The following is a 13,852-nucleotide window of genomic DNA, read 5'->3' as shown; positions in this document are numbered from 1 at the left end:
CCGAGACCGAAGCTCTAGGTAAACTCCAGAGACTCCTTCGGGCCCGCTCAGCTCCTTAAATCCCCTTGCGCCTGGAGACCTATAATCATCATCATTTTGGTATTTGCTAAGCGCTTACTATGTGTCCAGCGCTGTTCTAAGCGCTGGGGGAGACACAAGATAATCAGGTCAGACCCGATCCCCGTCTCACACAGTGCTCACAATCCAAGTCGGAAGGAGAACTGAACCCCCATTTTACAGACGAGGGAGCTGAGGGCCAGAGAAGTGACTTGCCCACGTTACACAGCAGACAGACGGTGGAGCCGGAATTAGAACCCAGGTCCTTCCGACCCCCCAGGTCTGGCTCCTTTCCACTAGGCCGTGTTGCTCCCACTCTGGAAGCCAGGCTTCCTTTTTTTTTTTTTTAATGGTATTTGTTAAGCGCTTACTATGCGCCAGGCACTGTTCTAAGGGCTGGGGAAGATAGAAAGTAATCAGGTTGGCCACAGTCCGTGTCCCACGTGGACGCTGGTGAATGGGAGCCTGGGAAAAGCGGGTCTTTTCCCCCAGTCCATTTTCACAGGAAGCCCATTAGAGGAGGCGGGGTGGGCTTCCTTGGGAGAGTATCTCCGAGCCTGAACTCCAAGCGCGAGGGTGCAGCTCTAGCCCAGGATTTTACACAGTGCGGCCTAGTGAAAAAAGACACGGGCCTGGAGTCAAGAGGCCTGGCCTATCCTCCTGGCTGTGATCTTCGGAAAGTCGCTTCACGCCTCTGAGCCTCAGTTTCCTCATCTGTAAAATGGGGATTTATTACTCGTACCCCCTCCACATTAGGGTGGGAGCCCCATGGGGGACAGGAACTGTGCCAGGCTGCGTCTGACCACATCGTTTTTTCTCTCCCCCGGTGCCGAGTACAGTACACGGTAAGCGCTTAATAGATGTCATTATTATCAGTAGAAGCCTTGAGCAAATACCACGGTTATCACTGTGATTGTTCGGCGGGAAGGGAATTTCTACCCTTTTCAGATTTTCTCCCTCATTCTTCCACCCACAACGGCAGAGCCCAATGGGCACTTCCTAGGAACCATCGCCATCTCGCTGCTTATTCCCCATATAGAAGTATCGGTACTTAATGAGCACCTCCTGTGTGCAGAGCACTGGACCGCGCACTTGGGAGAGGACAACAGACTTATTAGACATGATCCCTGCCCTCAAGGAGTTTACAGTCTATGGTGTGCACTTAACCAAGTCCCTGTCCTCTGTGGGGCTCCCGGTCTCAGAGGGAGGAAGAACAGGTATCGAACTGCCATTTAACAGAGAAGGTAACTGAGGCACAGTTAAATGACTTGCCCCCAGATTCTCAGCCCCCAGACGGGAAGAAGGTCAGAAGTTCAGCCCCACGGGGCAAGAGTGGCCGTTCTGCCTCTCGGGCCAACTCGGACCTCCGGGAGGAGTCGCCCATCCCGGCCACGGCCCTCTCGGCCACATACCAGGTGGGCAGGAGCAAGCATCGGGTGGAAACGCAACGTCCACCTCCCGCGGCGTCCACCCTCCTCCTCGCCCAGAGTCCGTCCAGGTGCCACGACTGGCCGGAGAAGAGGAGTTGACTAGTCAAGATTTCCATGCCCGTGGACGTCCCGACACGTCACCTAGAGAAAAGCAGCGAGGCCTAGTGGATATCGCATGGGCCTAGGAGTCGGGTCACGGGTTCTAATCTCGGCTCTGCCACTCGGCAGCGTTATCTTGGGCAAGTCACCTCGCATCTCCGTGCCTCATCCGTAAAATGAGAATTGTGAGCCCCGCATGGGACAGGAACTGTATCCAACCCTATTGGTTTGTATCCACCCCAGCGCTGAGTACGGTGCCTGGCACAAAGTAAGCGTTTAACAAATATAACAATTATTGTTATTATTACAGAGACAGCGAACTAGAGGGAGAAGACAGCGGTTTCTTCACGCTTCCCCCCTAAACTCCGCACCCCTGCCGGCTGCTCCTGCTTTACTTGGTCCCCTTACCGAACACTCCCGTCACCACCCCAGACACGACTCCCACCCCACACGCGTTGGCTAAGACAGAGAGGATGCGATGTTGAGCAAGGGGGTCTCCCCTCCTGCTCCTCCCTCACCCCCCCAGGCAGCTGCTCCCTAATCCGCCCTGCCTCACTGGAGGATTTCCTCTCCCCACGTCGTCGATGACCCTCCGACCACGGAGGAGGGGGACAGCTGCACGTCGGCCGGTGTCGGATTGCGTGTTCCAGGCTCGCTGGTCTCTGCTCCAGCCCCGCGCTCCTCGTGGGACGGGGGGCCGAGGGGGTCGTCCCCGGCTGAGGCCCGGCCCCGGCTTCAGGGCTCTTCCCGGCTCCATCCCACGGCCTGGATTGGCCGGGCGGCCGCGTAGGAAGTAAAGGCTCCAGCTGCCGGCCCTGCCGTCCTGCACCGCGGTGAGACAGGCACAGACACACGCAAGACTCGGGCAGATACGGCCAGCTAGCCAGACGCGGTCGGACACAAGAAACTGCCAGAGACAGGCAGACACAGACTGCCTCCCCCCCACCCACTCACACAGACACCCAGACCTCAACCGGACACAGCCAGCCAGACGCGAGACACGGCCAGAGACACAGAGACGGGCAGAGAGACACATAGGCAGAGACAAAGAGGCAGAGAGAGACAGAGCATGGCCTAGTAGAAAGAGGACCTAGACTCTAATCGCAGCTCCGCCCTGTCTGCCGGGTGACCTCAGTCGAGTCACTTGACTTGTCCGCGCTTCAGTACCTCAATCTGTAAAATGGGGATAAAGACCGTGAGCCCCATGTGAAATACGGCCCGCGACCGACCCCACTATCTTCTATCTACCCTAGCGCTTAGTACAACGCCAGGTGCGTAGTCAATGCTTAACAAATACCATTTAAAGAAAAAAAATTCTAATTCTATTGTACTCTCCCAAGTGTTTAATACAGAGCGCAGCACACAGTAAGTGCTCAATAAATACGGTTGATTGGCACACAGTAACACTTAAATGCCACTTCAACAGGAAGAACAAAAAAGGCAATCGGGAACTGGTTCAGATGAGATGTGGTCCGCCTCTTGCCCTCGCCCCCGTCCTGCCTCTGGCTTGAAATACCCTCCTTCCTCAAATCCGACGGACGATGACTCTCCCCCGTCACCCTTTCAAAGCCTTACGGGAGGCCCGTCTCCTCCGAGAGGCCTTCCCGGACTAAGCCCCAACTTTCCTCATCTCCCGCTCCCTTCTGCGTCACCCTGATCGTTCCCTTTGCTCTTACCCCGTCCCAGCCCACGGCGCTTATCTGTAATTTGATTTGTTTTTATGTCTGACTCCCCCCACTCCCTCCCCCCACTCCCCTCACTGAAAGCTCACTGTGGGCAATAAATGTGTCTACTGCATTATGCTCTCCCAAGCGCTTAGAAAGTACTGTATAAACACACATTTATATATACACAGACTTACATCCCCGCTGACCTGGCTTTAAACCAAATTTAAGGTAGAAAAGGAGAGGAAGACAGAGAATTATTTGACCATAAATTTTATTCATCCTGAGGGAGACGTCCTCCCTCCTCGGGCAGCATTGTAGAACATCTTTCATACAAATGGAATATATATAGATACGTACATCTGTATCTATATATTTCCCCAAACACGTTGCAGAGATGAAGACATCGACACGTGGAAGTAACACCACACGGAATCAACTCAACAGGTTTCGGAGGGAGAGGAGAAAGAAACCAAAGGAGGCACGGGACTAGCAAAAGAAACCGACAGAACCAAGAACGGCGCCTATGAGACCCTGGAGTGCAGCAGGTCGGGCCGCCGAGACGGTCGGAGCTCACACCCCGAGGCCCTCGCGGCTTGGTGGACGGGGTACGGCTGGGTGGGTTCGGTCCCGATGAGGCGGGGGGGGTGGACTGAATGACCCGGCGGTGGTCCCCCCTCAGCCCTCTGTCTCTAGGAACTGGAGGGAGAAGAGCAAGGCCTTCGGGAATGAGGTAGCCAGTCGGGTTTCTGGGACGGTTTAGGTACAGAAGAGATGAAGCTTTGGGAGCGGTGGGACCTAGTGGCAAGAGCCTGGGCGTGGGAGTCCGAAGGACCTGGGTTCTAATCCCAGCTCCGCCACCCGTCTGCTGCGGGACTACGGGTGAGTCATTTCACTTCTCTGGGCCTCGGTCGCCTCTTCTATAAAATGGGAATTAGGACTGTGAGCCCCACGTGGGACAGGGAGTGTCCGACCTGATTACCTTGTATCTATCCCAGTGCTTAGTATCGTGCTGGGCACATAGTAAGTGCTTAAATACACAATTATTATTGTTACCGTCCTGAAAGGAGATCGGGGCTGAGCGGAGACCTGAGGACCCCCCGACCCCACGCCAAGTCGCCTCACCAAATGTCAGGTTCCTGGGTGAGGCTGGCCCGTGTGGAGGCAGGAGGCTTGGGCCTTGGGATCCCTCCCAACTCTGGGGCTTGTCTGCCTTAAGGGGGGGGGGGGTGTCTCAAAAATCAGACTTTACAAGAGCAAGAGGAACTGGAAGGTGCTGGTCCAGCAGAGAGAGGAGGCGGGGAAACTTCAAAAGTGAGGTGGCCGGGCTCCTGGCCCCATCTCCCCCGGCCCGGGAATCAGTCCCTGGCCCCAGAGGGAGGTCCTCGATCCAGGGTGGAAATGCCATCGGACGAATGAAAGAATCCCTGGAGACCCGGACCTGCCCAGAGCCCTGCTGCTCTGCCGAGTCCCCTCCTTGGGATTACGGCTGGACCCATCGCTCGCCGCCCGGCCCCGCTCCCCGGCCCGACCGGAGTCCCGCACGCTCAGCCCCCCCTGAACGCCGCTTTTCGCCTTGCGTTTGCGCTGGGACGTGGCGGCAGAATTAGGGAAGCATCTTCTGCCTTCTTCCGCTAGACAGGAAGCTCCTTGTGGGCAGGGGACAGACCTACCGACTCTGTTATATTGTAGTCTCCCAAGTGTCTAAAACAGTGCTCTGCACACAGTACGCGCTCAATAAATACGACGGATTGATTCTGGCAAGCCAAGTCTGTACAATACGGTGGCTGCAGGGGCTAGGCAGGGGTGGAGGGGTGTGCAGAGAGCCCACCAGCACGAATTTTGCAAGGGAAGCAGTGCCCTGTCCTCGCTGGCTCAGGGGACTGGGAGGGAAAATGGGAGCAAGCTGCGTCTCCCCCTCCTCGGACAGGGGTGAGCCCTCCGCAGAGAAAAAGGGACAGCCCTGGCCGGCAACCGTTCTCCAGGTGGAGCTCCCCTGCCCCGAGGGGGTGCACACGATGGAGCGGAGGGAAGTTCGCCGGGCAAAACCGCCACCTCACATTCCCGTCGAGACCAGAGTCCAGTCCGACCGGTTCCCACCCGTCCCCACGGAGGCTGCCGGGGACGCCGATCCGGCAACGACCAGGGCCTTGGGCCACCGGCTCCGTGCTGGGCTCCCCTCACTCTCGGTCCCGGCTCGGCGCTAGGCTGCACGCGAGTACTCTGCTGCCCTGAGACCGGTCGCTTCGGAGAACTCGCCCGCCCATCTGCGGGGAGACCGGACCAAAGAAGTGAGCTGCCCGCCGACCGCCTCTCCCCGATCCCTCCATCCCCGCCGACCGGCCTCCAGGCCGTTCCAGCCGGCCACGCTGGCTCACTGGTGGCTTGCGACCGTGGAGGGCAAGCTTGCCGATGAAAACCGCTTGAGCCGGAGACCGAGTTTCCTTTTCCGACTCCTGACTGGAATCTGTGAAACAAACACCGGAGGAAACTGCCCACGTGACTGCCTGTGTCTCGGGCTCAGTAGATCACAAAACCGTTAGGTCAAAACTCTGGCTATTGTGAGGCCTCAAGGGCCGAAGAGAAAAGCAGACGATGGACCAATAAAGGCGGCTGGACAGGGTGACACTCGCGGGTGCCACCCTGTCCCCAGGCGCCCGTAGGTGGGCGGACTTGGCTGGGCAGGAGGTGTCAGAGCCTGCCTTGAATCGGGGTTTTCACTTCCCTCCCCTCCGGGCTCACACCTGCACCATCCAGGATCCCCAGGCTCAACACAGGGCAGGAAGCCACGGTTCCCTTCCGGTCTGCGGATTAGTCTCCCCTCTAATCCCAGACGCCCAGGGTTCTTTAACAGAAGCTGGGGCTCTTCAGGGGGTCAGACGGGAGCAAACCGGGGGACCCCCAGCCATTTTAGATCGTACCGGCCTCGGCACCATCTGGATCCCAGTTTAAAATCCTCCATCGCCAAAGATAGACTGGACCCTGCTTTCTCCCGGCACTCAACCGAAAATGGTTCTAACCCCGAGCTCCTTCCCCGGGTTGGGCTGTAGGCCCTCTTTCCATTTAACCTGTTGGTAAAAGCACCCTACAGGCCCCCTCCTCTTAATACGGTCCCTGCTCGTGTCTGGAATCTGGAGAAGAAACAAGGGAAGGGGCCTGGATCTGTTCCCGGGTCCTGGATTAGGACAACGGTGACTGGCATGGAAGAATGAACGCCGCCCGCCCGGCCAGCTCCTTCCTACTGCTTTCCGCTAACGCCGCGGGGGTCTTTGGGGCAGGAAGAGTCTTTGCCTTGGGGAAGGCAATTTGTTTAAACATTCCCACGGACTGTGGGGAGCTGCCACTTTCGGGGGAAAGGGAGACTGCTTTAAGGTCTAGCCCCCAAACCGGATGTGCTGCACGTATCCAAATGCTTAGTACAGTTCTCTCCGAACGGAGCAAGCGCTCGGAAAGTACCACTGATGGATTGAGGCGATCGAGTATGTTTCCCCCTCCTGGGTGGCCCCCTCTCCTCAGGAGCCAGGTTTCTGCTCTCCCAGGCTAGCTCACGCCCCATCTCTGACGAGGCCTTGGCTTTTCCAAGCGGTGCTGAAAAGACCCAGCCCCGCCCTGGCCCCCTCTGCCCCGTGCTCCCAGAGAAAAAACTGGTTCCCCTGCGCCCCGTCATTAATCGGGTGCAGCAGCCGAGTCCTTCAATGGCTCCGGCCCGCCCCACTTCGATAACGCCAGGATCGCCACGCTGCTGTTGGCCTCGTTCTAAACTTCGTCGGGCCAGGGAACGTCCGGTGGTCTGAATCTGGGGTTGGACTGATCGGGTTAGGCGCTCGCGGGTTTCCACGACAATCTGCCTCAGAAATCCCCCACCAGAACCGGGGCAGAAGCAAGGAGGGGGCAGACGAGGCCACCCCCAGCTGCTGGCGGATGACGTCTCGTCCGACTTTCGGGGAAGGGTCTCCCCCGAGAGCCAGGGTGTGGGCACTCCCCGAGTGACCACCTCTGATCCAGGACCCCATTGGTCCCGGGGACCCCCGGTCTTCCACAAGCCATAGTAGCTGGAGGACCGGGGGAGGAGGCGGACGGGGAACCGTCACAAGGCTGCCCCCCGAACCACAGGCTGCGGAGTCTCATGGGACGGCAGAGGCCCGAACAGGTGACCTACCAGAGTCAAGGGGGACGAATGGGATCGCTCCCACGTTCTCAGTTCACGTCAAGAAGCGGCACTGGCCCCAAGCTCCCGGGGCTCTCGATCGCTAGTGGTTTGTGTCCAATCATTCCAGCCGCATTAGCAGATCGAGATGACTCTGCCGACCCTGGAGAAATCTCCAGAGCCGGCAAACCCGCAGCCACGGGGCATCTTTCCTCCGAGATCCCGGGGCCCAGAGAAAGAGCTCTCCGGTTGAGCGGGGCCAAGATCCGCCAGGAGGAGAAGACTCTTAGGCCGGTTGGTCTAAGCTGGTTTTTGGTTACCTCTGAATCGGAATGATATTAAGGGGCCCGGGAACGGCCAGATCGCGGCCCATGGAGAGAGCGCCGCCCGAAGCTCTGTGCGGTTTGGGAGAACGCTGCGGCTTCTCTGGCCCCCCAGGCCTCTGGGAATTTTGCGGTCCGTTTTCCATCTGCGGGGACAGGGAGAAATGCCAGAATTTTAATGAACGCAACCTCCCCTAGTCCTCCCCTTCCCACCCGCTCCCTCGGCCGCTCCACCCCAAGTCGGCACGGACCAGGGCCCGACGGGGAGGGCTCACTAAGACGAGGCAGGAGGGGGGGCCGGGGATGCTTCACCAACTCCTCAGAGAGGGCACAGAGACCACACCTCATTTCCCCTCCCTCCCTTTTCGTATCCCCTATCCGTCTGTCCCAAAACGGCAAACCCGAGGCGGCAGGCAGAAGGGGTGAGGTGGCCCGTCGGGAGCAGACGCTCGGAGGTCGGCAAGAAAACGCGATTACCTATTTGAACAAGGGCAAGACGGCGGGCGCGGTCAAGGTAAGACGGCGGGCTAGGGTGGGCCGGCTGACCGCCAGCTCCCGGCACTACGAGGAAGGAATGGAAGTTCTCTTTCCAAAGCAAAATTGAAAAACAAAAAGAGGTGCCCGGAGGAGTTCTCGATGTGTGAAACCCTGTCCCTATGCTGTCGGTAACAGTGGTGAATATAGACTTTCTTTTCTGTATATATGCGTGTTAGAAAAAGAAAAATATTCTATGTATAGAACAGCCAGTAGTCAGAGACATTTAGAAAAAAGTAAAAACAAGTCTTCTTTTGAAAAATGGATTTACTAAAACCACCTCGGTGCCCAGAGGCGCCACCGCCCCGTGGCCTCCGGGGAAGCCGGGACGACCTCCATCGCCCTGTGCTATGTGGCTGCCGCTCGGCGACCGCCGTCCCCGGGCTGCGACCCCTGGGCGTCCCCCACCGTGAACCGAGAAAGGCGGGCGGGCGGCGGGGGCCCCGTGCGGTACGGGCCGGGGGACGGGCGGCCTCCGGCCCCGCGACCGAGCCTCAGGCCCGGTGACGTCGGTGATAGCTGTGCGAGGCCGACTCCCCGGCGCGCTCCGCTGCGGCTCAGCCGGGCGGCCCTCCTCCCCGCTTGCGGGCGTTGGAGCTCGCCGTCTCGCTCTCCTTCCTCTCCGCGGCGTGGGCCCGGACCCCGGGGAACGCTCCGAGCCGGCCCCTTCCCTCAGGGAGGACGGGAGCGCCCGGCCGCCAGGTTCCGGTGGGGCCCGCCGGCCACTCGGGCCGAGGGGACCGCCCCTCTTCGGGGCAGCTGACATGACCTGGGCCGGCCGAAGGGAGGGACGGTCCTCTCCCGAGGGCCGCAGTCAGGAAAGGGGTAGGAGGGTTTCTTTTTGGTAAATAGGCCCGGCGCTGGCGCCTGACTGCTGTGCTCCTCCGCCTTCTGGACGGCCCAACCCCCATCCCCACGGCGAGGGGGCCGCACCGGTGCCGTCCGGGAAGCGGTGCTCCGACCGCCACCCCGCCCGGCCGGGATCGACGTCCCCCCGAGTCCCCGGCTTCCCACGGGCTCTCGGGCGGGGCCGCTGCCGGGCGAGGGATCCCCGGGACTCTCGCCCCCAGGCCCTTGGCCCCCGAGCCAGGCCCGCGTCCCCCACGAGCGGACGACTAGGACTAGGCCCCCCGGCCCCCCCAGCCGCTCGGGCAAGTCCCCGGCCGGGCGCGGCGCCCCCGTGGCACACCGGAGTCAGGACGTTGGCGGAAGAGTCCGAGGAGGCCCCTCCGCCTCGCTGGGCCGCGACAGTACTTCCCGCTGGGACACCCCCGGGGCCGAGAGGAAGCCGGCTCGGAGCCGGCGGGGGCAGGGGAAGGGCCGTCCCTCCCTGCCGCCGGGCACGGGCCCCTCGGGCCCGAGGCTCTCCGAGCTGACGACTCTGGATCCGGACCGCCCCCGCCCTCGACGGACCGCCGCGAGGGGGGCGGTCCGGGCGGGGTCCGTCTCCCCCGAGGCCCGGCGGGACGGGGCTGCGGCGACGGCCGCTGCTAACTGGTGTCCTTAGTGCCGTCCGGCGGTAACTTGTAGCTCATTAGGAAGGCGGGGGGCGGGACCGGGCCGGGGCTGCCCCGCCCCGCCTTCCGGGCGCAGTTTAGGCAAATGTAGTCTTCGCTCTCGGCCATTTCCGGGGACACGCCCACGCACACCTGGTGGAACCACTCATCGCACCCGCCGTCACACTGCACCCAGTCCACCTGCGAGACACAAGACCGGGGTGGGATGTGGGCGGTGGGGGCGGGGGGGAGGGTGGAGCTCCAGGACGCCGAGCAGCCCCGCTTCAACCCCGCTCCCTCTCCCCCGGCCAAAGTCCGGGCCCGGGAGACCCCAGCCCGGAACGGGAACCGGGTCTGACCTCAGCCCCAGCTCTTCACACGTACGGGCTCCGTTGCACCGTTCGGCGCTTACTGGGCAGCAAGCGCCGTACCGAGTGCCGGGCGGAGATATGACACCCTCATGTGCGGAATCCCCATTTTACAGATGGGGACGCCGGGACCGACAGAAGTGAAGTGAATAACCCGGGGTCCCGCCGCAGGAAGGTGGCGGAGCCGGGATGAGAAGGTGGGGTCCCCCGACTCCCAGGCCCGGGTTCCTTCCGCTAGGTCCCACAGGGCCTCGATTATTCTTTAACGACGATGATTACGGTTTGGAGGTAGAATCCCCAAGAGTACCTAAATGCCTCTGGGCTTGTTTGTAGGGAGGGGTTCCAGGCTAGTGCCCACCGAGGCCAGGTGGCCCGGAGGTCGGGGTGCTTAGGAGGGGAGATTTGGATCCCCGCACGGAGAAGTCTGCCCTGTGCAGAAATCTTGGTATGGTGACCGGGGATCACGGAGGAGGGATCGGACGTGAGGAGGGAGAACCTGCGGGGCAGACAAACCGACTCCCCCCCTAGCGCCGGTTCCCTCTACGCGGCCCTCGCTCCCCGGCCGGGGCAAGCCGGAGCCCGCCGGAGCCCAGCGGAGGCCGGCACCCTGCCCTAAGTGGCTTTACTCGCCGGGGGTCAGGTGCTGCACACATCCCCTCCACGTGTCCCATTCCCACAGCGGGCCCTGATCCGCTCCCGCCCGGAAGCCGGCGGGAATGGCTGCCGGGGGGCAGGGACGCTAAGCCGCCCGGTCCTGAGCCGGAGGCCGAGCCCCCTCCCGGACCGCGAGGCCCCGGAGCCGGCGGGGCCCGGGCTCGGGGGTGACGGTTCGGTCCGGGGAGGGCCGGCCCCGCCGGGAGGCCCGGAACCGCCGCCGAAGGAAACGGCTCGGACCCGGGATCCTTACCGGCCGCCGCGGGAAGCCGAGGAGGGGCTCGGATCGGTGATTCCCGCCCAGGTTGGCTGAAGCCCGGGGAATGCCTCCGCTGTCCGCCCAGGGTCTGGAGAGATGCCCGCGGGCTGGCAGCTGCTGGCATTCCTGCTCTTGGCTCCCGCCGCGCTTTTTGGCACCCGCCGCTCCTTAATTCATTCCTGCTGGGGCTCGGGTGCAGACGGTCTCGACCTCCCCCCGCCCCGCTGTCGCTCACTCAATCCACCAGGGCTATCTATTGAGCGCTTACTACGTGCACCGAGCACTCGAGAGAGTACGATGAAGTCAGGAGACACGATCCCTGCCCTCGAGGAACTTCCCGTCTACGGGGTCGGAGCACTGGACCGAGCCCTTGGGAGAGGACGGCAGAGTCGGTGGACCCCATCGCCCTATTTTTACTGGTATTTGTTAAGCGCTCATTAGGTGCCAGGCACTGTACTAAGCCCTGGGGTAGATACGAGTTAATCAGGGCGGGTGCGGTCCCCGTCCCACGTGGGCTCGAAGTCCTAATCCCCACTTTACAGACGAGGGGACTGAGGCCCGGGGAGGTTGGGTCACCCAACAGACAAGTGGCGGAGCTGAGATCAGGACCCAGGTCCTTCGGACCCCCAGGGCCATGCTCCATCCCCTAGGCTACGCTGCTTCCGTACCTCCAGTCTCCCGGGTGCAGGGCACCGGACTGAGCGTCTCGGAGAGTAAAGACCCAGCTCCCCGAGGGCAGGGAACTCGTGCCCGCCGTACACTCCAAGCCTAGCGCGCCAGCCGAGTTCAGTAAACGTCCCCGACCGACTGAGGGAGGGAGGTCTCACTCCCAGAGCGGCCCGGAAGGCAGTCCCCAGTCCGCGGCCGGTTGGAAGGGGCGACGGGGCCCTCGGTCACCCCCGGCCGGGGCTTACCTTGTCCTTGCAGGGTCGCTGGCAGTTCTGGGCGGCGCAAACGGCGTTCTCGTCGTCGGACTCCTCGGCGCCCGACCAGTCGTACTTGGAGGGGATGTCCAGCACCTTCTTCTCCCGCTTCCTCTCCCCGCTGTCCTTGGCTAGCTCTACCTTGGCGGCGGCGGCGGCCGCCGCCTTCTCCCGCTTCCTCTTGCGCTCCTCCTCCTTGGCCAGCTTCTTGGCCAGCTTGCTCAGCTCCTTCGACTTGCCGAGGCTCAGCTTCAGCTTCTTCTTCTTGGGCTTGTCCAGCTTCTTCAGCTCCTTCGACTTGGGGAAGAGCTGCTCCGCCTTCTCCAGCTTCCGCTTGCGCTTCTTCTCCGAGTCCTTGCCTTTGATCCGCAGTGGCTTCTCTTCCATGCTGTCCTCCTGGAGGGAGAGATCAGCGGGGGCATCTTTGGAGCGGAACGTTCGCCCCTGGCTCCAGCCCGGCGCCCACGGGGGTGTTGGGAGGGTAGGTGAACGGGAGCGTGGCAAGGCCCCACCGGACACCTCTGACCCGCTGGCGGTCCTACGGGCCACTCGGGAAATGCCCGACCCCGTCCGGGTCCTTAGGGACCCACCCCCTGGAAACCCAGGAGGGCAGAGGCCACGTCTGCCCGCCGCCCCCCGTCTCTCTCAGGCGGACGCCTCCCCCAGGGTCACGTAGCAGACACGTGGTGGGGCTGGGATTCGTACCCAGGTCCTTCCGACTCCCAGGCCCGGGCTCTCTCCACTAAGCCGTGCCGCTTCGGGCAGATCGGGGCCCCGGGGATTGGACTCGGAGGCCGAGGGCGAGCCCCCTCCCCCGTCCCCCAACCCATGGGCAACCGGGCCGGCGCGGAGGACCTCCATGACGTGCAGGAAACGGTCCTCCGCGGGCGGATGCGTGGCCTGCAGGATGCGCCAGATGTGCTGGGTCTCGTCCAGGGACACCTCCAGCAGGTCGCCCACCATCATCAGCTCCTCCAGCTGCACCTTGGCGCCCGGCGACAGCTCCAACACCGGTGCCTCCAGACTGCGAGGAACCAGAGGGCTCTTGCGCGGCTGCTTCCGAGGGGTGCCGGAGCCTGGGCGGGCGGGCGGGGGGCCCGCGGAGCGGAGAACACAAGGCCGAGGTGAGGACGCGTAAGGGCGCCGTCTGCCCAGATGCCCGCCTCCCCCCGGATCACGCCCCAACTAGGACTGGGCTCCTCTCCGACCGGACCCCATCTGACGGTTGAGGGACTGAGGCCCAGGAAATGAAGCGACTCGCCCAAGGTCACACAGCAAGCAGCTGTCGGAGCTGGGATTAACGCCCGGGTCCCCTGACCTCCAAGACCAGGCTCTTCCCACTAGGCCGGGCTGCTCCTCCCTCTGGGCAGGGAACGTGTGGACCGACTCCTCGGTACTGTCCTCTCCCAAGCGCTTAGTACAGTGCTCTGCACACGGTGAGCACGCAATAAACGCCACCGATCGACCGACAACGTCTCTCTCTGAGCCCTCCGCTGTCTCTGCCCCCGCCCACCACCCCCGGAAGCGGCTTTACCTTGGGAACAGCTCTTGGACGCCGAAGAATACGCGTGTTCGGCACAGAACGAAGGGGCTGTCCACATGTGGGTCACTACCTCCTCCGACTTGATCGGGATCTCTTCGTCGCAGAACAGGTTCGGCTCCAGGCTGCTGGAGGATTTCACGCTGGCAGTGTCCTGAGGAAACCAAGAGGGGCGGTCAGCAAGGCCCACCGGGGCTCTTCTTCGACTGCTAGACTGGAAGCTCCTTGGGGGCGGGGATCGTGGCTACTTACTCTTCTGTACACTTCCAAGCGCTGAGTACCGCGCTCTGCACGGTGGACTAGACTCCTCGGGGGGCAGGGAGAGTGGCCATTTACTCTTCTATACTCTTTCAAGTGC

The 13,852-nt window shown here is 62.0% G+C and overlaps 1 protein-coding gene across 3 annotated transcripts in view; it reads right to left on the bottom strand.

Moving 5' to 3' along the window:
• Positions 1 to 4,462: 4,462 nt before the first annotated feature.
• KDM5A (lysine demethylase 5A) overlaps positions 4,463 to 13,852 on the bottom strand; it is a 55,572-nt gene continuing 46,182 nt past the window's right edge. For 2 of the 3 annotated variants that reach the window (XM_029054520.2, XM_029054522.2), the window contains 4 exons: positions 13,489 to 13,648; positions 12,810 to 13,030; positions 11,946 to 12,350; positions 4,463 to 9,951 (listed from right to left, as the gene is read on the bottom strand). In XM_029054520.2, coding sequence (XP_028910353.1) covers positions 9,745 to 9,951; positions 11,946 to 12,350; positions 12,810 to 13,030; positions 13,489 to 13,648 — 993 coding nt within the window. In that variant the 3' untranslated portion in view covers positions 4,463 to 9,744. The remainder of the gene's footprint in view (positions 9,952 to 11,945; positions 12,351 to 12,809; positions 13,031 to 13,488; positions 13,649 to 13,852) is intronic. The other variant, XR_005659647.1, reaches the window with a different exon arrangement.

This window comes from Ornithorhynchus anatinus, chromosome X4 (assembly GCF_004115215.2).
Source record: "Ornithorhynchus anatinus isolate Pmale09 chromosome X4, mOrnAna1.pri.v4, whole genome shotgun sequence".
NCBI classification, from domain to species: Eukaryota; Metazoa; Chordata; class Mammalia; order Monotremata; family Ornithorhynchidae; genus Ornithorhynchus; species Ornithorhynchus anatinus.
This window is presented reverse-complemented; position numbering and strand designations above follow the sequence as displayed.